Genomic DNA, 27,484 nt, shown 5'->3' with positions numbered 1-27,484 from the left:
ACATTTAAATCCTTACGCATAGCGCAGATAACCTTTTGCTCTATACACAAAAAAAATTGTTTTTTTTTCAATTACAAAAGCGAGCGTGAAAGCGTGCGCGGAGCTTATTAAAACTGATTAGTGCGAAATTGTCATTAGATTTAGGCACAGTTTGGTTGTTTTTATAAACTCAGACCGTTTTTATTTTTACAAGATACAGAGAATACAAGCGAGATTGACAGTTTTTATTAATTATGTGCATACATATGTATGTACGTATGCATAAAAAATATGTAAACAATTCGAATATAATATCTACAAAAAATAAAAAAAACTTGCGTTTATACATACATAAAGGGTGTTTTTAAGAGCTTGAGAACTTAAAGCGATAATGCAAAACAAAAATATTGGAATGAACTTATTTTATTATAAACTGGCAGATAATTTCATGGCATTTATTTTTTCAATATGACATCATGCATATGTCCGTCGCGGCTACAAGTTGCATAGTCCATTCGATCAGTTCAATTTTTGACTTCTTTTTTCAATAAATCTGAATAATAAATGTAAAAGAGTTTAATCAGCAAAAATGCGACGCAAACGATGGTCATTTAGCTTCAATTCTCGCACTACGTAAAATTGTCCATGTAGTCGGAGCACAAAGCCTAACCAGTTGAGAATGACGAGGAATCGAGAGCACGGAGTTTTCTTAAATATTTTTCTTTATGTACTTCGCGTACACATTTATTTTCTTCAAAGTAAATTTCCACAACTTGGAAGCGCTGCTCTTGAGTTAAACGATTCGTGAGACCTGTCAAACCTTACTAAGGAGAAATGTCAACACAATTTGCCATGCCCAGCTGTCAAACCATAGTTATCGTTATCGATAGTTCTCATGCAGATAAAAAAACACCCGATATACATGAATTTCTTAAATAGTAAATTAACTATACTTAAATGTGCGCTTTTGACAAAACACCCTAAATCCACTTAGCACTTTCAACCAATCAAACAATAAATTTCTCGACTCAATTATTTTAATGATATTTACCGTCAGCGCCAAAAGCAAGTGCACACCATATATTGATACGTTTTGACTATTTATTTATTTATTTAGTACTTTTAATTTATTTATTTTGCACTTTTAATTTAAAATAAAATATAATTGATGCTACAATGAAGAACCATATAAAGCAAAATCGTGAAAATTCGCCAAATTTTGATCAAATCTATTCCAACTTTTTACACAGAATTTTTAGAAAAATTTCAGGTATGCAGTTTTATAGATCATTCAATTTCACCAACATAAAGTGCAAATTTTAAGTGATTCAAAAATCGCGTTGATTTTTGAGATTTTTTCTGCTGACGGTGCTGCGTGTTTTCTTCCATATAAAAAAATGTGGAGAAAATGCACAAGACCGTGAGCGAAAAAAATTCTGAAGAATCAGTGTGACTTTTTAGCTACTTAAAACTTGAACTTTACCAAAATTGCATACTTGAAATTGCATACAAAAATTCTGCTTAAAAAGTTTGAAATTTGGATGTAAATTTGCCGAATTTTTATAAATTTTGAACAAAGTTTGAAACGTTGCATTAGGCGGTTTTTGTAGTAGTGTGAACTATATTTTTGTACAAAATTATTTAAAATTAAAAAAAAATAGTTAAAGCTTCCTGCCAATATACAGCACACAGTCTTCTTACACCCTTTTTAGGTGTTTGGCCAAGCGCTTCCTGCTATTTCTGGCGTGTGTCTTGCTGTATATAATTAGATAATTTAAAAATTATTGTAATTATTCACAGCTGTAGCACATGAATTTTGTATCATAAAATTGTTCCAAGAAAGTTCAGAATTTTTCGCTCCAAAAGCAAAACTGTTTAAGTCAAAGAGTTGGTTTTGTCAAAAGTTCAGGAATTTAACAACTATCGGATAGTTTGAAAAGCACTTGTTTATTGCATAAATGCTTAGAAAGTACAATTGTAAATGTAAATAAATGTATTCCAGAATTTACCAGTTAATACTTGAAATATGTTTGTAGATCTAATCATGTAACAAAACATTTATTTTAAATTATAATTCTTTTAATTAGTAATTTAATAATAAGTAATAATAATTTTATACTATAAATTTATTTTCACATTAATCTTACTTAAATTTGGCTTTTCATTTACATGTACAAGTTTCTATACATAACTATAATTTAAAAAACATTCCCTTCTTTTCATTCCTTTTCATTTTTTGTATTACAATTTTTATGTGTCTGCATTTTTAAATGAAAAATAAACTGTCTATTTAAGTTAATTTTTTTCGTTTTTATTTAAATTCATTAAAAACAAAGAGAGCAAAAATTTATAAAATAGTCTTTTTTTTATATGTATAGTGAGCGTTTAGCGTTTTCAACAAACGTCTATGGAAGTTTGCCTGTATGCAACTATGTATGTAACATATCATATATTCGTACTATGTATAATATATATAATATGAAGTTGGCAATAGCCAGCCTTGATTACGAGTTTTAATTGAGCATTTCAAATTCATTCATATTGCAATGAATACTGCCCGGCATCTATAAAAGGAAACAATACGAGTAACAGTCCTTCTTTTCACATCACAACAATCACACATCTATTTCTATCAGTTTGCCTTGGTTGCTGAGATCGGCGAGCAGTGTTTGAGCCAACTCTTTACGCGCCTTTTGTATGACCCACATCATGAGCGTAACACCGCAGATGACCTAAGAAGAAAGTGATAATTTAGTTAGGAAAATACTTAAGAAAGTGCATACGCATATGATTAAATTAAAATATTATAAAAAACTCCCAAAAAAAAATTATAACATTAAGACAATTATTGAGATATTCCAGCTACACATTTCAAATAAAATCATTCCAACGCCAATTTTTATGGTTATTACATACAAAACTATTAAATACAGTGGTGTGCAATGAAATAGAGTCACTCTTAACTAGAGCTTACACCATTAACTGTTGCTTACAGGCAACAGATTTTCAAAATCTGTATTTTTTTTTATAAACTTTACTTTTTGAAGTGAAACTTCTTAGGCGTCGATGGACGAGCGAGAATGGAGAGTAAAATTTTGAGGCCAACGTTTTGGGTATTTTCGTTGAGAAATAACACTGCCTACTTTTTGACGCTTGTTTGTTGGTGCAAGCTTGTAGGAAATATATTTTTGGTGCCTACTTTTTGGCGTTATATTTCCTTGGTGCCTACTGTTTGGGGCGTTTTTTGGTATCAATTTTTTTGGTGCCTACCTTTTGGCGCTTATTTACGTTTCCTGGCTAATGCTTGTGCGTACTATAAAGTGCTATTCATTCCGGCGTTGGATTTATTGGTATTGCCTTGTGGTAATTTGTGCCGTTGCTGCGGTTTGTGTGTGGCGTTGTTGCAACGGTTTGTGTCCGGCGTTTACCTACACCGGTCAACCCTTCTCCGTTTTTTGTCAGTTTTGTCTATTTGTATTTTCTGCAAATGTTGTGCACTTATTTAGATATACAGGGTACGCCATATAGCTTTACGGAATTAAAAATGCTATAAAAAAGAAACTACTTAATATTTTTTCAAACTGTTTGTTTTATTTTGAAATACAATCCTTCCGGTTACTGATGGAACACAACTTCGTTCATATGGACTTTGTACGGCGTCATACCAAGGTCTTTACGCAAAATTCGTCTCAATGATGTCTCCGAAATGTCCAATTATTGAGAACGACGGTGAACTGATGTTCCTGGTGATTCTCGGCCACAGCAGCAATATTTTCGGGTGTACGCACGGTTTTTGGTCGGTCACGCGTTGGTTTGTCAATAAGCATCCCAGTTTCTCTTACTTTTTTCGTAAAGTAACGCACATACGCTTCATTCGGTGCTTTTCTTCTTCTCATTGCCGTACGTAATTTTCGTACACATTCTGCAACATTACCATGATTTTCAAAGTAATGTCGCAATCTTTCCCAGTGTTCTTTGAGCGTATACACAACCATTTTCGTTCAGCGGAAGAATAAAACTAATTTTCTGTCAAATCAGATGACAGCTAAGTGTTACCATTCTTGAAATAATACCTAGTTCAAATCCGTAACGATAGATGGCGGGCCCTATATATTATTTTCCTCTCTCTCTCATTCTCTCTCGGATCTCTCCCTCTTTCTTTGTCTGCCTTCAAAGCTTCACTTCTGTCAGTGAAATATGCTCAAAAAATGTTTGAAAATTAATTCATAAAAAAAATTATAAAAAATGGAATTCTTCAAACTGTCTTGTTTATCTATAAATAAAAAACGCCAAACGTCGCGGATTGATTTCCAGAGAGTTCTGTGTTCTGAAAAATATCTTTGTGTTAGTCAGTTAAGTTGTTGTTGTTGTGGCAGCATAAACATTTTCCATACATGCACGAGTACTGACTACACAGCCAGTCATCGTTAGCTTCAACGCAATACTTAGTGGAGTGGTCGTTATTTTCGATACAGCTAAGCAACACCTACATATGTATGCATGTATAAATGTTTTTTCAAAAGTGACGCCTCGATATCATTAGTGAATAATTCCTAGACGGTACCTTTTTTATGCCAATTTTGAGATTTGTCAAGTATGTATTGAAATTTATGAAGAAAATTCTAAATCTTTAAGAACAAAATATCTCAAATTTTTTTTTTTTTTTTGTGGAAATAATCATCTCCAGGAGTTGACAATTCAAAGGTTGGTGAAAAAACTTTCCGAAACTGATTGTGTCGATAATAGAAAAGGGACTAGCGGTACAAAAACTGGACGCTTCGTTGAGAATATTGCTGCTGTAGCGCAAGGTCTTGCTGAACAACCTGCAACATGGATATCTCGACATTCTCAACCACCAGATATTCATGAATCGACTGTTTGGCGGATTTTACCTGTATTGGAGGCGCATTTAAATGATGCTATTTTTTCACATATATTAATTGCTAAGAGACGTATTTTGAATAAAAATTGTGAAACGTGAAATAATCTAAGTTTTTACATGTTTTGTTTTAAAACAACATCTAGGAGCGTCTTTTGCATTACCCTTTACATTGACTCAACAGTTTGTGGCACGTGTTGTTTCGAAGACCCTCCATGGGCTTAGGTGAGCCTCCAAGACTTCCTTAGAAATATATTTAAAAAAACTCGCTTTCCATTTCATATATAATACAATGTACAAAAAAGTTATTTGTGGTGTCACAAAAAAATGATTTTTTTTAATTGGCTCTATTTTAACGTGCGCTTGCTTGTTTACACAGTATGCAGACTACTAACTACTAATCCAAAAATTGCAAAATAACAATTGCATTGCATGTGATCAATAACGTTTGATTAGTTTCTGGAGTTTATAAAGCAATTATAGTATTGAAATTCAATTCATCAATGAGTGTCTGGCTCTATTTTATCGTGCTTCACTGTACAATCACATTCTTAATTATTACATTAGAAATTTACACCGCTTCGCTCAGCGACCAATATCAATAAATAATAATGAATTTTGTGTAGCAAATTTGCAGGCGTAGCAAACAAACAGCGAACAAAACAGTTTGAGAAGAACTTTAAAGCAAGCGTTTTCAAATTGTTTTGTTAATTTGAATAAATACTCGTTCAGGAGAATTGCTGAGCAGTACTAGCAACCGAGTAAAGAAATTGGCGTATTTTTAGAAAGTATTTTTTTTATTGTTTTGTTTCGGTGCCAATGCTCTGGCCCGATTTCGACAAATTGCCCCTACAAAGTGCTACATGCACAATTGGCTGCTGTCAGTGGCATGCATTAAAATCTTAGATTTATTGCTTTCAAACAAATACTTTCTGAACACCGCAAATTTTTTTGCTATGAAAAAATCACTAAGTAAACAATTTTAAGCCAGTTGCTTTAAATGGATTTGTCTCTCAACCACGAAATCTATATTGTGAACACCGGGTGGTGCTATGCCTCCAGGGAAGACAAAATTTTAATTCGTCCTTTCACCTCAATTGTTGCTGTTATGCTGTAAATCGTAAAATTACCAAATCTCTTAGAACTCCGCAACTATTTGACACATACATATGCACAAAATTTGCTATATAGAAGTCATAAATTATTTTTGGTAGAGGCATAAAAAAGAGAATAAAAAATGTAAACCACGTCGTAAGTTAAATAATAGAATAAAAATATTTTTATTTGTATATCATTTTAAAGGAAAATATGAGCACACCCCAATATCCGTAAATTGTAGAGCTCAATTCAACCCACTTACCTCAAGACCAAAGCTAATGTAACCCGTCAACGGCGGTCCATGGCTACTAAGCACTTCTTGCATTGACCTCAGTGTTGATCCCAAATATGTATTAATTATCTGCGCCGGCATGAGCCCTATGAGCGAGGCCGTGTGATAAGCACGTGGATTAACGGCACTGACCTACAAAAATGAAAGTAAAAGTTGAAGACGGGTGCAAAAGAAATTAGCTATAAAAATATAAAGTGAGTCACAGTCAAAGTGAGCCACCAATTCCTTGAAGATATTTGATTAAACAACTTTTGTAAATACTTTCAAACACCCATTATTTTTTGTCAACTTTATCAAGTGAGCAAGCTTGTGTAATCTAACTGTATTTTTTCTGTTTGTTTGCTGCCGAAGTAAGAGTAATAATGAAGAACAAAACCAAACACACAAACTAACGTCGCACTCAAAGTGAGCCACCTAACCTTGTTTCTTCTAAGATAACGGGATATGTATTTTGCATCTTATTCTTAGTGTTTTAGTTGTTTATTATCAAGCAGGTTATAAAGATGGGTCGACAAACAAGTGTTGAAATTAGACAGTTAGTAATTGATCTTTTTAAAAAAGGAAAATCCCAAAGAAAAATTGCGGAATATGTGAATAAAAGTCGAGGAACTGTCCAGCACATCATACATCGCTTTACTAGAGGAGGAAGAGTAGGAAACAAGCAGAAAGAAAGCAGAAAGAAAGCAAAAAAAAGGCGTTTTCAGAAAGGGACGAGGCATTTATTTTGCGCGAAGTGAAGAAAAATCCTCATCTTAGTGCTCCAAAATTGACGAAGATGGTTGAGGAGCAGCTAAATATCCACGTTAACCCCGACACTGTAAGAAGAGTTCTCAGAAAGCATGGTTATAATGGTCGTACGGCCAGAAACAAGCCATTTATTAGCAGCAAAAATCGAAAAAAAGTTGGAGTTTGCGCTGAAATATGTCTATAAGGATATGAGTTTCTGGCAAAAGGTTCATAACGGTATGCAACGTAGAGGCTATAATAATATTTTTGTAGGTTCTCTTTACAGACGAAAGTAAATTTAACTTATTTGGCTCTGACGGTAAGAAGATGGTATGGCGATAAAAAAACACTGAGTTTCAGCCGAAAAACCTAACTCCCAATATGAAGCACGGCGGTGGCTCCGTCATGGTTTGGGGTTGCATGGCAGGTGGTGGAACTGGAAATCTTCAACATATTCCAGGCATAATGGATAAATACGAAGGCGACTTCTATTTTTACCAGGACAATGATCCTAAGCACAAGTCGTTTGTTGCGCGGGAATATCTATTATATAACTGCCCCCACGTATTGGAAGTACCACCGCAGTCTCCAGATATAAATATATATAATTGAAAACTTATGGTTCCGTCTTGACCAAAACCTGCGGAAACATAGCATTTCTTCAAAACAAAGTCTTTTAGATGCCTTACAAGACGAGTGGCGTGCAATTCCTTCCACATATATCTGTAAGTTATTAAAATCAATGCCCCGACGTCTAAAAGCCGTTATTTCCGCCAAAGGTGGCCCAACAAAGTATTAATTTGTTATTTAAGTTCAGTTCAGCTAAGGTGGCTCACTTTCACTGTGAGATAGATTTGTGAACTTTTTTAGTTTTTGTTCATTTTTTTATAATAAACAAAGAAAGTTCTTCATGTAAGCGATGAATTATTGAAGCTCATATTCAAACAATAAAAACACATAAACCTTTTTCCCAATCTGTGGTATTTTTAAACAAATTTCTACTAAATCTGATGACTAGGAAGTGTGGCTCACTTTGACTGCGACTCACTGTATGTATATAAATTTTGTATGTCTCGATGGAAGGCATGGCATACACGAAAAGAAAAAAACAAGGACAAGGAATGCTTTTACCAAACCAAAACACCTGCCGCCAACTAAAATTTATTAACAAATAAAAGGTGTGCATGTATGTATGTACATACGTTCCGCTAGTGGAGCAGGCAAAGAGAGATTTTGATATGCACATAAGATTCAGAGAACGTTCTCTGTAAGATGTGTGATAAATGAAAAAACGTATACCATAGCACACACACACACGTACGGCACAAACAAGACAATTTTGAGAATTTCGGCAAAAACACATTTACAAGTATTCGTATAGTCTCTAATGCATGCGCATTAAAAATATTGACGAATAAGCAGCAAAGATAACTAAATGCGAAACTCTTTTTCTCGTGAGAGCGCTGTTAAAATGTGCATTTTTTAGGACATTCAAACACTCTTTGCCAAAGCGAATCAAAATAGCCAAGGCAGATTTATTACAGGTGATAACAGCCGCCCAGCTGATTTTTTCGCTGGAGATTTGAATTTGTTTTGTTTACATCTGTGTGTTTACTTTGCCATTTGTGTACATTGAGAATGTATAGTTGAATATTCCAATAATATCTAAAGTGCAATATTACAAAATACATGAAAGTGTATTGGTTTAGAAAAAATTAAGCGAAGTAAAGTACCCTTTTTTGGCGTTCCTGAAGGGGAACCAAAATGACAAGTGTGGAGGAGAGAATCCTAACTTTGAAGTGATGGAATTCAAAAAGCAAAAACAAAATACACGGGGGGTAAGAAATTATTTAGCTATAAAGGGATTGTCTTCAGTGATACAAGTGATCTTAGATTTGAATAAAAAAAATGCTAGGAAAACGAGTTTCAAAAAATATTATTCAATTAGTGTATTTCAATCACTACAAAGGAAAATCAGCCAGAGAAATCGCCGATATGTTCTCCCTCAAAATTAGAACTGTATATAATATCATAAACCGTGCTGAAAATGAAGAAAGACTCGAGTTGAAAGGATCTACAGGCAGACTAAAAAAAGTGACGCAGCGAATTGAACGTAAAATTATTAAAACTATTTATAATAGTCCGCAAAGCAGTACAAGAGGATTAGCTCTTCAGGTGGAAAAAGACTACGGGTTAAGAGTTTCTCATGAAACTGTTCGAAAAGTGTCGCAAAAACACAAATATTCTTCAAGAGTGGTTAGGAAAAACCCCTGTTATCAGTACAAAACGTTGATAAAAGATTGCAATTTGCCGCCTAGCACATATCACTTCCCACAGAGTACAGGGATGACGTTATTTTCTTAGATGAGACGAAAATGATGCTCTACTACCATGATGGACCCCAGAGATTTTGGCGTAAGCCTCTCACAGTACTACAAAACAAAAATATTATCCCTACCGTAAAGTTTGGAAAACTGTCAGTAATGGTTTGGGGTTGTATATCAACAATGGCAGTGGGTGAAATCAAAATTTTGGACGAAATAATGACCACGGAAGTATATCTTGATATTTTAAAAAACGAATTGGCTTCCAGTATTAGAAAATTCGGCTTTGTTGACCCGGAAAATTCGAACAAATTTAAATACAAATACTATCAAGATAATGATCCCAAACATAAATCTTATTTATGCAGGTCCTGGTTACTTTACAACTGCACCAAAGTTATTGATACTCCCGCCGAAAGTCCCGACATTAACCCAATCGAAAATTTGTGGGTTCATTTAAAAATAAAAGTAGGAAAAAGATCGCCAAGTAATAAAACTGAATTAATAAGATTCATCAAAGAAGAGTGGGGAAAAATACCATTGGAATATGATATTCCGAAACTAATTAAATCGATGCGAAGTCGTCTTCAAGCGGTAATTGATACCCAAGGAGGACATAAAAAATATGAACCCCAAAAGACTGCAATTTTTGTTGTTTTCATCAGTTATGCAAAGATTTTTTTGACACTTTTTAAATAGAGTAAACATCTTTTTTGTTGTTGTTTTTGTAATGTGTGTGTATATTTAACAACTGTTGGCGCCTAATAGTCGTAGACAAGTACAGTAATGGGATGTGTGTATACATTTGTGGTTTGCTTTTTTATTTGTTGTTGGAATTCTCGATCAAAGCTAAAATTTAAATTTTTTCTTCACTATGCAAAGATATTCTTGACAAACTGTATGTCTTTACTTACATATATGCGAATGCCATCACCTGTAATAAATTCGCCTTGAATACAGCGATAACAAAGTGCAATTGGCAATAATGAGGACTTCATGATAATGAATTTATAGTGAGTGATAATGATAATATGAATAATTATAAGATGTCTTGTAGGGAACTATAAATCACATTGCAAATTTTTGAGTATGCAAATGGTGTTTATGGCTATAAAAAAATTTAAATGCTTTCGGATGTCATAAAAGCGAATTTCAACGAATTTTTGTATTTTTACTCTTACGAATTATAATAAAAAAACATTATACATTAATAGAATGCCTCAAAAGATGAGGAGTTCTTTTGGTATGGAATATGTGCGCTATACGAAAAATGCGGGAAAAAGTGGTAAACGTCTGACAGTAACTCACAACGCAAATACCTAATCATGTTTTTTTAGAATCGGCATCAATTTTATGCAAAAAACGGCGACGCCAATACAATTGCAATGAGATGAATAAACTGAAAATATGAATAAGCAAAGCAAGCGCAATTGAATTTATATAACATAAAAATCCATAGAATAAATAAGAAAAAACAAACAATAAAGAAAAAATAGAAAAAAAGAACAAAAATAATATAAAAAAAATAAAGAAAAAAATAATAAAAAAGTAAAGAAAATAAAATAAATTAAATTAAACTGTAGAGAAAAACAAAGCAAAATAAAAACGACTTCAAATAAAGTAAAATTAAATAAAATGGGGCAAAATTAAATGTCAGGAAAGCCTCCAAAAACTACATTTTTTTTGCATGAATGAATTTTATTTTGGTCTATTTATTTATTTATTAAGCCAATGAATATAACAAATTCGTATAGACTATGTATACATATTTTAAGGTTAGTAGGCATTAAACCAATTTTTTTGCAGTTTTTAAAGCCTAATTTTCAGAATGAATGTAATTTATTAAAAAGATCCTCGAACGATTTTTTTTGTATATGAGGATGAATAATTTTAGTGACTATTCCCACTGTGCGAACAACAGTGGATATGTGGATGAATAATTTTAGTGACTATTTCCACTGTGCGAGACTTTTTGGAGTATAAGTACCTTACCAAATATCAAGCACAAAATTAGTGGACGAATGCTTTCAGCTGATGGAAATTTGAAGTAGTCGGTGGTTGTCATAATGAAATTTTAGTGACTATTCCCACTGTGCGAACAACAGTGGATATGTGGATGAATAATTTTAGTGACTATTACCACTGTGCGAGACTTTTTGGAGTATAAGTACCTTACCAAAAATCAAGCACAAAATTAGTGGACGAATGCTTTCAGCTGATGGAAATTTGAAGTAGTCGGTGGTTGTCATAATGAAATGCAATCGATCCGTTGCCGTGAGATGTTGGCAAAAGGCCATAGACCACAGGCTTACATATGTAGGTGGAGATTATTGGCAATGCAATTTAATGAGTATTTACAAGGAAAAGAAAGCAGCGCTGCAGTTTTGAAAGGAATTTGTTTGCAAATAAACGAAAAAGCGGGCATACAAATTAACTTAACCCTCCATTAGACACCCGGCTCTAGTCAGACTGGCTTTTTCGAACTCGGACGTGAATTTAACATAGTCCAGGCCAAAAAACCAAATATTACAAGAGGTGAAGATTGCAAAAGAGGTCCAATGTGGGCATAATAAACATGGAAAACCATGCGAAATAAGGTGGTGAAAAGTGCCCGCTACCTTTCTAATGCCAACGAAGTGGTTTAACCTGAAATCACTCAGAAGTTGTTGAACGACAAAAATGAATACTACAAGTACGTGCTAACAGGCAATGATGAATTCCCGAGTATATTTCAGGCATGAAATAACAAAAACCATCTGCCATTTCAAGGCTTACAAAAACAAGCTGTGAATATACAAGTTACTAGTTATAAATAGATTTCTATACATACATTTGTATACGCATACAATTGACGTTCTGACATGTATTAACACATACAAATACACTTCCATAAAGCATTTACGAGTAGCTGCACAATAAAATCATTACTTTCACAATCTACGAAAAGTTGTGGGTTCCTTGAGCAAAAATACAACAAATGTTGATGTTTAATTTATTATCAATTCGGTTGTAAGTATGTGAATATGAGACATTGTATCCGAGCGTCAAATTATCTTAAAAAAAAAAATAAATAAAAAAACAAATTTTAATAAGTAAAAAAGTAAAAAAATTTAATTACGTTTACAGTTCGTGCAATCAGCAAAGCGTAAAAAACATAAAAAACTTAGTAAACTCGCTTCGTTCTACTTTTATTTCGTTTATTTATGCATTAGAGCTTAACTTTATTGTATTTATTTTTATTATTTGCTTTTGAGAATTTAGGCAATAGCAACAATTCAAGTTTCACTTAGGAAAAACGTGTTTAAACATTTTAAATCAAATACGTACTCGTACTGGCTTTGCCTCACAGGCTGTTTGCGTAACTAACTGCAATTTAATGGCAGTAAATACTGTATCTACAGTGTAATGTAATAATCATTGGTTCACTAGCAATTTATGACAAATGCAGACATATACAAATGTACATACGCACATGGGTGAAAAAGATTAGCGAAATTACATAGTAGCAGTTCGAACTTCGAAATGTAATTTGTTTTATTTTCGATTTTAACTACCCATCTATTTAAATATGGCAAGCAAGGAAAGTTTTCCCCGACAAACACAAGCACAAACAAAAGTACTACAAAACATATGTCCGTTTAACTTTAGGATAATAGCCATTTAAGCTATTGCATAATAACAGGTTAACATTGTCGGGCGGAAATCGATTGGACTTGTTAATTCCAGCAATTTGGTTTAAGCCTACAAAAATACGTATCTAATAAACTCGCCTCCTGCACTATCTTCCGCACTGGGGCAGGACTTCTTAATATGAGTTAATAACTAAGTAAAAAAATAAAATGTGGATTTACTCCTTATATACATATGTGCACATTTGTATATTATCATACCGATAGTTAGTAATTCACCCTTCAGCCCTTTCTGGCTGTCTTCGAGCGACAAATAGTAATAAAATATTAATATGGCGACTGCCGTAGTCGAGTGGGTTTGTGCGTGATTACTAGGGCAGCCAATAAATTGCTCTCGATAAAGCTTCTTAACGCTTAAAACTGGCGCTAAAGATAATCAGACAGGCAAAAACCATAAACATAAAACTGTCACGCGATCATTTACGACGACACTTTAAAATCAATGACGGCCCTTGCGAGGGAGCGTAATGTTTCTGAGGGTGTTATCTGTGGAGTGCCCATGAAGATCTCCGATATAAATCCTATGTTATGCGCAGAAGTCAGTTTATGTCGGAGCAAACACGAGTTATCCGATCAAAACGGCTTCTAAACAAAATTAAATATTTGGCCTGAGGTGTTCTGGTTTTTTTCTGCTGAACAAAATTGTGACCAAGACCAAAAGATCAACCGCATAAATGACTGATGGCTATGTTCCTATCCTACAGAAGTTCCTGTTGTCCTGCACACAAAGTTTCTAGCCATTGTTATGGTTTTAGGTGTTGTGAGCAACAAAGGACATGTCATGCCACCGCACTTCTCTATTCAAGCATTTCAAGTGAATTGCGCAGCACACATCGAGGTTCTTGAGACAGTAGTGAAACCCTGGATTGATAGTGCAAGCGGTGATAGCCCATACATATTTGAGCTAGACTTTGCTTCTGCACACAAAGCGATTGCGACACAAGATTGGAAGACTGAAAATTTCTATGACCGCTTAACACCGAACTTATGTCTGCTTAACTCCCCAGACCTGAATCCCCTGCATTACTACTTATAAAGCTTAGTAGAGCGTGAAACCAAGAAGCATCCTGATAACACCATTTCTTCTCTGAAGAATGCAATTAATACTGCTATAGTTAATATGAATAAGGAGTGCATTTGTTAATGACGACTAAACAATGACTGAGTTCCGCTTCATACTACTGACAAAGTTCATCAGGTTTCTAATGGGTTTTTAATGCTTTATCAGGCGTACAGAGTAAAGAAATAAGAACCAAGTTACTTAAATATTAGCCACGGGAAAGCAGGGCAGCTAAGGAGAAGGCGCTGAGCTCACTCCACCACATCTTCCATACAGCTGATGCAAAAAGGACTCAAGGACTTATGACGAGTCTCACAGCATGCATACCTCGCAGAAAATGTTCCGTAAAGGCACCCACAAAATTCGAACGCTCAGGTTTTGTTTACCTCAAAAGCTCTCTGTGGGGCCTACAATCCGCACGTGGCCAGAAAGATTTCGCGACTTTAGAAGTTTGTGTACTTGCCCAGCTCTGGTTGAGTTGTCGCAAAGCCTTTAGCTTAGAATACACTGCAGTGGTGCGGTAACCTGAACTTGAGTTTGATGGGGAGCTTTTCGCAGAATACTCCTCCATCAATTCATCCCACCAACCTCGACATACTCAAAATGCATAGGATTGCGCTGCATGTCAAGAACCCCCTCCTGATGCTAACCACCAATACATTTGCATGTTTACTCGATTACAAAACTTGGAAATTCCTAGGCAGGGTGTAATAATAACGTTCCGGTGTTATAATAACTGAAAAATATTTGACTACGAATCATTACTTGTTTGCTGGCACGAAACAATAATGCGAAATAGTCATGGTTCTGCATTCATTAGGAGTGCACCTGCTCGGAGCACGTGCCATTCTCTTCACGCTTGCTCTTACCCACAAATGCGTGCATTTATATATGCATGAATATAAATTAAAATATGAGTTGAAGCGAACAAAATTAAAAAAAAAATTCGAATTTATTGTTTTAAGTTAAACAAAGCATTGAAATATGGGCACAAGAATTACGAACACATATACACTTTTTTATTGCCAACACACGTTAAATTATGACTAGCCGTAGAAGCTCGCATTCATACAGCAATAACGAATATATAGAAAAAAAATATTCCTCAAAAATATACAGTTGTTGAATTACCACAGTATCTACCACTCCCCACAAAAACTTTACTTATGGTTGAAATTGATGGAAATCGGCTGGTAGGCGTCCACACATACACACACGTATGCATGTATGTATGAATTTCATATGTGGATATGCATTTTTTACATTAATCTATATTTTTTTTGGCTTTTACTTGCAAAAGTCATAGAGGAAAAACAACAACATTTGATTAGAACTTACCGCAAATATCGTATTTTGCAAGCCAAATGGAATGGGCGTTAAGCGTGTGAATAACACTACTCTGAATGCTTTTGGTCCAGAAATTACGCGCAGTATAGCACGACCAGTCTCGTTTTTTATTATTCTGAAAATAAAAAGTAAAATAAAACAAACAAATTATCAATGTAGGAAAGTTGCTTTCAGTTCGAGTCGATTGAAGTATTTTTCATGTGATAATTTGCTTCTTGAATTCAAGAATATAAACAAACAGAAGATTAAAAATAGCAAATGAAAACATAATAAAAACAGTCTGCAAAAGCAAACTAAAACTGCGGCCGAAGGTTTGCTTATTCTAATTTTATTTAACCTTTCCCATTTCCCTGTGTAGCAGGCGTCATAAAAAATGAATAAATGAGAAATTCTAAAACTATAAATTTACTTTCCAAACTGAATAAATAATAAGAAATCGACTTTAAAGGAAGCACGTAATGGCTACATAAATACATGCATGCAAACAAGGAAAAATACAGATTGGTTGAAAATTATTGAAAGCAAAAAGGGAAAGCGACACGGTAGTGTGGAATTAAAATTTTAATTATATTAATAACGAAATAAAAACAATGATTTAATTTGTTGTTTGAGCGCAGAAAATAAAATTATGACATTTACAGTGAATAAGAAAAATATTAAAAATTAAAACAAAAATTAAAAAGATATAAAAAAATTGAAAAAATGTCTTTGACATGCTTTACACATAATTCTCTTTTTACACAATAGATATGCTCCCAATAAATTGGTGTAAAAAAATATCGTGCAAGCAGAGAGAATTAGGTGAAAACAATTAAAAAAAATCTTTTTAGAGTGTTCGGCTGTTTCTTTAACAGCGTGTAAAACGAAAACAAAAATAGATTTTTTTTATTTTTTAATTTCAGTATTTAATTTTTTGATCCATTGTTAAAAAATAGTTCTTTCCAAAAAAAGGTATGTCGCTGGCGACACAGGTCCCGGGACTCACAGGTGTCTGAAATCAAAGAGACAAAAAGGTTGTTGTTCAGTATGAATGTCGTTATCGTGTGAACCACGATCTTTAAAAAAATTAAATTTGACAAAATGGCGGGCGTTCAAAATGAAAAACCGTTTGACCCATTTTTTTGACATTAAAGGTCCGAAAAAAATACTAAACAAAATTTTCCCCGATCATCGTAGTTCACATGATAACGACATCAATTCAACCTCATTTAAATTTTATTTCATCAAAATCGGTTGAGAAGAACCGGCTATATCTGTGTTGTCTATGTGAAGACCATTTTTGGAAGGCTGACAAATTTTTTAACGAACAAAGTGTGACAATGGATCAAAAAATAAAATATGCAAAACAAAATTAAAAAATCTTTTTTCGTTTCCGTTTTACACGCCCAAAAAATACCATTGCAACTACGTTCTAGATACTGTAGCAGGTTAAACTCCTACATATCCAGAATCGACCCCGACATTCCAAACACATGTCCGGCATGTGAAGGTACCCGGCACGACACTAACCACCTCTTCACATGCCCCCCTAAAACCGACTCATCTAACACCCCTCTCCCTCTGGACCCAACCTGTCGAAACAGCATGTTTCCTGGGCCTACCCCTAGATGAGCTAGACGAAGATGACCGGTGATATGCCTCCACTGACAGGGCTACCAATACTGTTAAAATAACAACAACAACAAGGCGAGGGCCTTAAGAATTTATTTCGTGCTTATACATTTTAATTCATAAAATATATTATAAGAAATAAATTATTAAACGGCGAGGGCAAAATCTACCGAGTCTCAGAGACTTACAATATTTAAATGCTTCCTACTTGCGTCAAAAATCTCAAATTATTTCAAGAAAAATTCATAAAACATTGAGAATCGTGTTAAAACAAAATAATTCGTGTAAAAAAGAATTTATTCTCTTTTTAACTCGTGTTAAATCCAATTCGTCTAAAAAGAGAATTGGGTGTATTTTTTAAAACAATTTAAACTTTAAAGTTGCAAATAAAAGGCTATTTTATTTCGCGCAATAAGTAGTAAAACGTATTTTGAGAAATTTGTTTTATTACCCAAAACTTAAAAAAACAAAATCAGCTCCTTTATCGAGGGCAAAAAAAAACCTATACAGTAACTATTAATTAAAACTAATACAATAACTAGTACTTTGTGTGGTCACCCTTGGCATAATACAGCTTTCGGTTTTTTTGCCGGAGATTTTTATAACATCGAGTGGTATATTTTGCCTTATAACTTGAAAGCGATATTTTTGTTGACTACAACTTTAAAGTTTAAGTGGCTCTAGAGATAACGCATGCCAAATATAAAACCCTTTAGTGTATATTTTTTTTCGGATCACTGTTTGTTTAAGGGGGTCTTCTACCGTCGCGCCTTAATCTCGGGCCTATTTTTGGGATATATTACAAAGCAACCACTTGAGATAATGAAATCAGATTTTTTTTATTTAATTTACACAAGTTTGCACTATTTAAAAATATATTTTTCAAATCGAATTCTTTGGCCCTGTGTCCTTGAACCGTCCTCGAGGTTGCCTTTGTAAAAATGTCCTAGGCGACTTTGTGGCACGCGATCGACCATTTTACTTATCTGAAATCAAAAAAATTTTTTTTTTATCATAAAGTGTAGCGTTGGCTATGTTTTCCCAGTGGCGATTTTAAATATTTTGAAATTTGTAAAAAATGCGTGATTTTAAAAAAAAAGTTTGAAAATTTCCTCTTTTTTTTACACTTTAGAGGCCCGCAAAATTAAACTAATCAAAAATTGAAAAAAGTGGTCTGGGAAAACATAGCGAGATGTTCACTGAATAACTGGAAAAAAGATGGAATGAATTCGACAAATATTTATAGTAGATGTGTGACCAGAAAGTTGAAAAAAGTCAACTTTCGGGAAAAGGCGTTTAAAGATAAAGTTTGGTATAACACATGATTGCAGCATGCATGTATTCTCCCCGAAATGCTCATGAAGGAACATGTTTTTCATAAAACCCTCTTTATAGCATACTCTTAACATTAGTAGCTTTTAAAAAATCTAAAAAAAAAAAAATCGATTTTTTCAAACCGTGACGGTAGAAGACCCCCTTAAGCCATTTCAATATTTCATCTTTCATTTCAACACACACAAGATTGTATTTCGATCTGTGAATGCATTTCTTGTTTACAATGCATTTAAAGTTGACGTGTCAGTGTACATTTTTGCAATGAGAAGATATTCGTTGCAGTGATACATTTTTTTGTTTTGAAAGTTTGATAAACAACAGAAATCTGCTCCTTCATTACCACTGCCTATCGGAGGATTTTAGCGCTTGAAAGAGGTTATACAAGTATTGAAGATGAGCCGCGTAGTGGACGTCCAAAAAGTGCAGCAAGATCAGAAATCATTGCGTAGGCGTATGAAACTCTTTATGAAGATCCAAGTCTGAGTAAGCGTGAAATTTGCGATACCATGTGCATCTAAGTTAAATGAGTACTCCAAATTTTACATACAGAATAATATACCTAAAAGCTATTCGGAAAGTTAGTGCCGCATTCGTTAATAATGCAATAAAAAGCTATCGAACAGAATTTTTCAGAGCTTCCGGAAAATCATTACAAATATCGTATTAAAATATTAAAGGATCATTGGAATATGTCTTTTGAAGTTGAGAGAGATTATATTGAATAAAAAAAATAGTTGCATCTAAAATTTCGTGTTCTTTTATTCTTGCTTTCTTATTTTTCAATCAACCTGTATATACTTTGCAAGAACTGTGACAATTTCAGTAATTAACTAGCCATAACAAATCGAATAATTATATTATTGTATTTATCTTTATTTTCTGAACATTTCATATATTAAATACATACATTTTTTATTATTATTATTGTGGGCTATTTCATCCCGAAGTTCGTCCATCATTTGACAAACTAAGTGCTTCACTTTTCGTGATTTGTTGTGCTCCATCATTTTTGCCCTATCAGCGATCTAATCAAATTTTATTTTTAACAATTTTTTTTCTAATGAACAATCATGGGGTTGTCAATTCCCCTCACATTTTTTGGATATAAAAAGAGAGTTTGCCCTAATTTAAATCCAAAACAAAAATATTGAAAGTATTCGCATACGTATTATTAAAAAAAAAAAGTTGTATAAAATAGTCTTCAATCCATTTCTTCATCCAATCCATTAATCCAATTCTTGTGGGAATGCATTGCATCATTGAGTAAGTAATAATTTGTACGAGTCACAAACATGAACAAAAATTATTTTATATGTGGGATGGAAAAACTGGCAATATTTTGTATTAAGAAATGTTGTTGTTGTTGTTGCAACATAAACATTCCCCATAATACGGGGAATGCTGCTGGAGTGACAGTCCTTGGATATAAATCCGGGTCGTTTCGGTAACGTAGAACCGACTGTCGTGGAAACGTGTATTAGGAAATATTTTGATTTACCTATTTTTTTATTTTTCTAGAATTTTTATTTATTTTACAATAGTTTTATTTAATATACAATAAAATATTTTATAGTGCTTTATAAAAGTAATATTTTATTTTAATATTTGTGCCACAAAATGTAATTAATTTCATACTTATTACTTAATAATTGCAGCTTTAGGTAACCTAGTGAAGGTGATCACAGTTAATTTTCAATAACAAACACTGCTTATACATATATATTGTTATGCATGTATGTGCACAAGTATAACCACTTACATATAGCGATAGTGCCTGATTACTAATTGATTATTAAATCCAGCTGATTTTCCCAATATGTCAATCAATACTACATAATTGCTGCTGCTTGGAAGTCATAGACCTCAGTTCAAGTGTCTTCTCACAAAGCGAACGCCCCACACACCGATTATTAATTGATTGCAATAAAAAAAGAAGGTACAGAGGGTTGATACACGCACAACGATTAAGCAGCACAAGTACTAGGGTGTGCAACATTTTTTGCGGCTCGTGATACGAATTTCATTGTTATTAAATTAGGGAATGAATTTACTAAGAGCTTGAATGCAATGTAGCTCACATGCGGATATATGAAATGTGGAGTAAAATAAATTGAAAACATATACAAGGTGGTGCAAAATTAATCATCACACCGCACGATTTAGGTAAAGGCCAAAATAAAAATTTCCAAATCCTCAAAATAATTGTTTTTATTTAGTAAAAAAGTTTTTTTTTTATTCAGAAACCAAATTGGTTGACTAATTTTGCGGCACCTTTCATAATGACAGTGAAATATGATTTAAGTTATCTTATATTAAAACAAAAAAATACACTTTACCTATCCTTTTCGGTATGTATTTTTTTTTTCAAAGTATTTTCAAGTGTTAAGCTCGCGAATGATTGATCGCGTGCCTTTGTAGATTTTCACATAAATCTAGTAAAGTGAAGTGTTAAGTGCTCATAGACATGTCATTGCGATTTAGAAAATGGTTAAATAGATAACCGGTGTTCTATGTATAATACAACAAAGGTGCCGAAGCTCTAACTAAATAGCGATAACGTTTTGTTGATTGTGTGTGGAAGAATAAGGTGATCTAATAGAATGATAATAAATTACTAAGAACCATGAATTATGGTATATACCTATATAATTTATAGACTTGAATAACAGAATGAACTTTTAAAACCATAAAGAAAGATATCTGTGACTCCGTTGAATAGCAAACTTGGTGGTTGAGGCCAAAATATTTCGGATGAAGCCCGAAAATTATCGCAATATGGGCCTATTGTGGAGCTATTGGAATAATTTAATTAAGATAAACGAAGATAACTCGCAGACAAACAATTTTTTTTACAGCATATGAACATAGTATGAACGGGAGAAAAAAACAACTGTAGCAAAATAACCAAAATCTGCAAATTTTATGTATTCTTTGCATATAGAATGGGATTATGAATCGCTACATGTTGCCTTAATGTAGATTTCCAAGATTTATAACAGACTGAACAGCATACATAAATTATCAAGTTACTGCAGATATTTATATAAGTAATATCTTAACTTTAAGAGACTCCCTAGCAGTCCAATGATTGTGTTTCATTCGTGCTTTCTATTGCCAAGATAAAAATGAATAAGGAGTGAGTACAAACGGTTATTCATATCACATTGTTTCTGATGGGAGGGTCTATACACATATTTATGGATAACCGCTCAATTGATTTTTCTTGATAATATCAAGTAAACATATCTACAAATATAAGTTTTTACTGATATTTAGATGGCTATCGAATTTCTCAAAACAAAAAATTGTGATAAGATTCGTGACATACAAACTTGATAGGATTCGAAGGGTATTCCTTTAAAAATTATCGACTATGACCGTCAAATAGATCAAAGAGCACTAAATTAATGCTAGACTTAAACGGGCCTAACAGGTTGAAAATGTTTGATGTCAAATTCGTGTGCGATAATAATAAAGTTTGCAAAATTCCTATAGGTTTCACATTTCTATTAGACCCAAATGATGAGTTCTCGGAAGCTATCTCGGAAGCGTTATCAACAAAAATGGCGGCTCGGCAACCTTCATTCGCACTTGAATATCGAAGGGTCACGTTGTGTTGAATCTTTGAATCTAATGTAAAGTCTATTGTTTTGTATGGGTGTGAGACCGGGTATTTCCGGGTATTTATCAATCGCAGGCTTTGCAAAACTGGGCGTGTTTTCTGGCCTGATATCATCACTTACACCGACCTCTGGGCATCAACGAAGCAGATACGTGTTCATCTTGAAATCCGACGGCGAAAGTGGAAATGTATCGGTCACACACTGCAAAAACCATATGGAGATATCACAAAAGCAGCCCTAGACTCATGGAAGCAGAAACACTATAAACAGGTCGCACTTAGCGACAAAAAAAATTCCTTGCTTTATATAAATATAATTTTTACTTGCAATTCGACTACGGCGGTCGTCACATGAGTATTGGCTTAAGTAGAAGATCTGAATTGATTTCTTTTGTTGTTGTTGTTGTAGCAGTATCTTCGCCCTGTCAGTGTAGTGTAATTACCGGTCGTCTTCGTCTAGCTCATCTAACGGTAGGCCCAGGAAACTGGCTGTTTCGACGGGTTGGGTCCAGAGGGAGAGGGGTGTTAGATGAGTGGGTTTGTTGGGGCATGTGAAAAGGTGGTTAGTGTCGTGCGGGGTGCCTTCACATCCTGGACATATGTTTAGTATGTCGGGGTCGATTCTGGATATGTAGGAGTTTAACCTACTCCAATATCCAGAACGTATTATTTTTTTTAATTGATTTCTTTAGTTAGCCATGCTGAACGGCAATTCAAAGGTGGCATTACGCTTCACAACGCTTCATTACGCTTTGTCAGCTGTGTGTTTTGTAATGGCAGTTTTGACTAGCAACCGATTTATGAAACCTATTTTTCACACATAACGGAAGATGAAAGTCAGTGTGATAAAAATGTTTAACTTGAATGAAGTTTACACATTGTCAGATCATAAAAAAACTATGGTATACAAAACTCTTATTCGCCTTTTATTTTATTGTACGCCTCCTTTTTTTATTTCGAACTACTACTTTACAGCTTATAAGTTATCAATATAGTTGAATTGCCACCGTGTGATAATTTTTTTTATGGGAAACAATAATCCAATAAATTCATAAATGCTCTTAAGATATGCGAATGGAATAAAGGGAATTAGCTACTGATAAGATTTTTGTGGTATAACATTCGGCTCTTCAGATTTTTTAGATGTTAACGGAAATTTTTCACAATAAGTTGCCATTATACGAGTTGTACGATAGAGTTGACTTTCTATAGCACACATTTCTGTTTCAAGTCCTGCTTAGTTCATATACAACTACATATTATATAAATATACGTACATGTGCATATGCACTTGAGACTGATTCAAGCCAGTGCTTGTTTAGAGTAGCACAGAATCACTCAGGTTGAAACTAGTTTACTAGTTAATTCAAGCACTTGACCTGCTGTGAGTAGCGAAATAAATTAGAATAGTCTAAATAGAATAATTTATTATATCCTTCACTCACTTTCGCAAGAGGGGCGGTGATTTTCAATAGTATGGAATCACCCATCAACAAAGTATTTTATGTGTTGGCCAGTTCGTACTTTATTTCATTTAATTTCTTGTTGATTGTAATTGACGGACAGACATAGCAATAACATCGCTTGATAGACAAATGATTGTGGTAAACAAGAATTGTGTGTTCATTGATTGAAGTTGAGTGTGAGGGGGAACTACTGCCACGCACATTGAGCACCAAGTAATTTAGTATGTTTTTCAACTTATGTAAATAGATGCATTACGAAGTAAGCGAAGTACCTCGTACCTCATGTGATGTTTGGGCAATTGAAAGTTGATATGTGTGTAAGGAAGGGGAGAGAAAGGCTGAAACATGATTTTACAGCGAGTAGACTAATACAAATATTGCCCAAAGTGATTATTTGATACTTTTCAAACAAAAGTGCTACTGATTTTTTAGTTTAATCGGAAAACGAGTAAAAGCTAACGAAGCGACTTAGGTAACTATAAGTAGTTTACAGTTAGAAAAATCTCAGCTGCTAATTCTTCTACCGGGGTTTTCACGTGATGGTAAATTATCCGTTAACTTTTTTGCTTTTTCTGCTCTTTTCGAGACAATTTTCGCTTACGCTCATGACTTGATTTGATGGCTAATTTTGTTATCGAACACAACTAATATGAACAGGCAGTCAGGTCATCTTTGATTTTTCCACGTTGTTAAAACTGCATTATCTTTGGTAAATATAATTTATGTATTTATTTATATATGTACATAGGCACATGAAAAACGGTTTTATTTATATAAAGTGGTAATATATTTACTACTTTTCGGTGCTTTTAGCTATTAGCTATAAACCATTCGGCCTTAAGAATAAATTGCGCCATTTTTCCTATTTTTATTTATTGAGTAGGTTATTTTTTAACCTTGAACTGACCTTCAATTTGACCCAGCATGAACAACGACTTTCAACTAAGCCCTAAAAATGTGTATATATTGTTTTTGATTTTTTTTTCTGGTGAATATTCAACGTTTGATCTTGAACTGACCTTCAATTTGACCCCGAAAAGTCAAATCAACAAGGAGTTCGAACTCAACCCTAAAAAGTAGATATCATTTTTTGTGAAATTTTTCTGGTGAAGATCTCCATTTTTGTAAAATTCTATTATGGCTTAATTACTTAAGTTAACAAAAATTGCTCATAATGAATATTTGGTTAAATATATGTATGTATGTATGTAAATACTCACTTATGAATCGGTATGCGATGACGTAAATTGCGAATAACCAAATTAGAAACGGCGACACCGATGTTTGCACCTACTATCACAATTAGGGCACCCTTTAACGCTCCAAACAAGTAACCGGAAGTTAGCATAAGCACAAAATAGCCCACCACTATCGGAAAGCTAACCAAAACAAACAACGCTATCAATATGGCCACTATAATCCAGGGGTTTTGCATTTCGATCCACAATAGAAGTTGTTTTGTATAATCACGTGTTAGATATGCGAGTATCAGAAACGCCGAAAATGCTATTAGCAACAACAGAAGTCCCACAAAGCATTTTCGGTTGTGACTTATGCGGTTGAAAAACGGGTTACGCGCCTTACTCGTACTACAAACACTTCGTCGGGCGCTGGGTGCACTGTTGGTACTGCTACCGCCGACACCGACACCGTCACCAGCATCAGTTCCGAATGGCATTAGCAGATCGTTTTCATCAGGAAGATCGACGATCGCATCGTCGTCGTAGTTGTTAGGCATATTGGATGTAAAATCATTATTGGGTGTTGCAGCTGCGTAAAGTGTCACCCTGTAATTGTTAGTGCCTATATCGTCGTCCGTAAGACTGGTAGCAATACGGCCATTCATGCTATCCCGCTTAAGTACGGTCGACTTTGAACGCGTGACACCACAATAACTATTACTTTTATGCAACGCTTTTGGCGGAAATGTGTTGGAATTGGCTCCTATTCGAGAAGTGCTCTCCATCAGCAGATTTTCCTCATCGAAAAAGAGCGCAGGTGTTCGAGTTGGAGTGCTGTTAGTTGTATAGGAGTCATTGGCTTGTCTATGTTCGGCTTCTTTTTTCTCCTCTTCATCGCTTTCAGCTGCGCTACCAAGTCTCGACGATGCCGTCGTGTGGGGAAAGTGGTATGTGGTTTTGTTATTGTTGTTGCTTTGATGAAGTGACCATTGCAGCCGGTCACTTGATGTATTCGCGTTAAGGTTCAAGGTCGCATTCATTTCGAATTTATTGTTTTTTGAACGAACTTACATACATATGTTTGAATGTTTACGTTAAAGCGAGAGATTCATTTCGGATATGCTTTCGGAGACTGTATTTCGTTGAGCAAAAAAGTACGTGCATAAAAAAGAAAACAAATTTTTTATGTGTGTTTCACAAATACCACGCCTGCTTTATGCGAATTGCTGGCATCCAATTGGTTTTATTTATAAAACGAAAGGGTGTCAATTTGAACATTTCACACATTTTTGCGAAAATTTCGATCAAATATATAATGTTCATATATAACGGCATTCGCAGCCTCTATTAGCGAACGCACACACCCGCTCAAACACAAAGTAGTATATAATTATATAAATTGATTTCCACACTGCGTCTGCGGGGGCCCATACATTTGGTACCGCGCGAGACGGCCCTGAAGTTGTTGTTTTTACATTTGATGTCTTTTGTTTTGCTCTTCACGCCAGTCTTTCTTTCGTCACAATTCGTGAGCAGAAACACTTAAATTCACTTTCTTTTCAGTGTGCAGCGGCAGCAAGGAAATATATTTATATGTTTGTAAAATACGCGTATGTATGTACACCGTGTGTATGCATATACACAGCAATTCAAGTCGGACCACGGGCTGGTTTTGTTGGTTGTTATGATTTTTTTAACTGATTTTGCAATGCAGCATTGCCACAAAAAACAGCATTCACTCGAGTTTTCCAATTACTGGAGTAAGACAGACACTTTTATATATAATGTAATAAAATATTTACGCTTTCATAAGCAACTGAACTGTTCGTACTGGCAGTCTGGATGTGAAAGATATTTTCCAAATTATTATTTCAAATCTCTCGACACTCTATTTGTAAGAATTCATTCTGGTTCCCTTTTGAACAGAAATTACGCGCACTTCATGAGTTATCTCCCATTGTGAGGAATATCTGCATGCATATGTATATATAGTATATCATTTTTGTCTGATCTACACTGACCTTTTCCCAAGTCACACAAAAGTGACTGAAGGATTTACTCACGCTAGGATCTAAAATATCTTCTTTTTTTTAGTCTGCTTATTGGTATATGTATATGTGCTCTCCTTTCTATAATTAGCATTATTCCAGTGTATTTAAAATATGTATAATTCTCAAGCCGCTTTACCTATATGTATCATTTAAATTTGAACATTTTTTTAGTTGTTGCTATTTTCTGTATTGACCATAATGTTATCACTTTTACTTGCTGTTCCCAATTAGATTTAAACCGCCACAATATTACCTGACATTACACTCACGTTCGATTTATTCAATCAACTGAATTTAACTTTCGCTGTTTGTTGTTGTGCTTTTTAGCATTTTTCATGCGAATATGTGCACATAAACAACAAGTCAAACAGCTGTTTGGCTGTGTTCACAGCCTTGTACGACTGGTATTTATTTATTGTGTTGAATTTTCGTAATTGTGAAGACCTGTTTAGCAGTGGCATTTTTCCTTCATTCTCGTTTCGATTATATTCAATATTAACATTAACCTAACATAACTTAAAAATTTATTCTACAAAACTTCCCTACTTTGACAATATCCTTTAATTATCTCACTTTCTTCATCTGCAATAACCTCATGACAAAGTAATTACTTACTCATAAATTATACTAAGTTTCGTAGCAAATTTCGTTTGTTAACAATGGAGTGGGAGCTAAGGAAAAACGTATTGCAGTGATTGCATTACATAGGTTTGGTTAAAGTGCAGGTCAGATTTACGAGTTGCTAAAAAACTTAATATATCGCGAATGTTTGGTTACCGTACGATCAATCGTTTTTCCAATCATGTCCAATAAAATTATTGTAT

At 34.1% G+C, this 27,484-nt stretch overlaps 1 protein-coding gene across 1 annotated transcript; it reads right to left on the bottom strand.

Moving 5' to 3' along the window:
- Positions 1-56: 56 nt before the first annotated feature.
- Positions 57-26,796, bottom strand: LOC129240407 (transmembrane protein 64). The gene is made up of 4 exons (XM_054876176.1): positions 24,649-26,796; positions 15,386-15,509; positions 6,219-6,380; positions 57-2,711 (listed from the first exon to the last, which is right to left on the bottom strand). The coding sequence occupies exons 1-4, from the start codon at positions 25,647-25,649 to the stop codon at positions 2,595-2,597; spliced, it is 1,404 nt and encodes a 467-aa protein (XP_054732151.1). The 5' UTR covers positions 25,650-26,796; the 3' UTR covers positions 57-2,594.
- Between the last annotated feature and the right edge of the window lie 688 nt (positions 26,797-27,484).

This window comes from Anastrepha obliqua, chromosome 3, assembly GCF_027943255.1.
Source record: "Anastrepha obliqua isolate idAnaObli1 chromosome 3, idAnaObli1_1.0, whole genome shotgun sequence".
Taxonomy (NCBI): Eukaryota; Metazoa; Arthropoda; class Insecta; order Diptera; family Tephritidae; genus Anastrepha; species Anastrepha obliqua.
The sequence above is the reverse complement of the archived record's forward strand: the minus strand, read 5'-3'. Positions and strand labels throughout refer to the sequence as shown.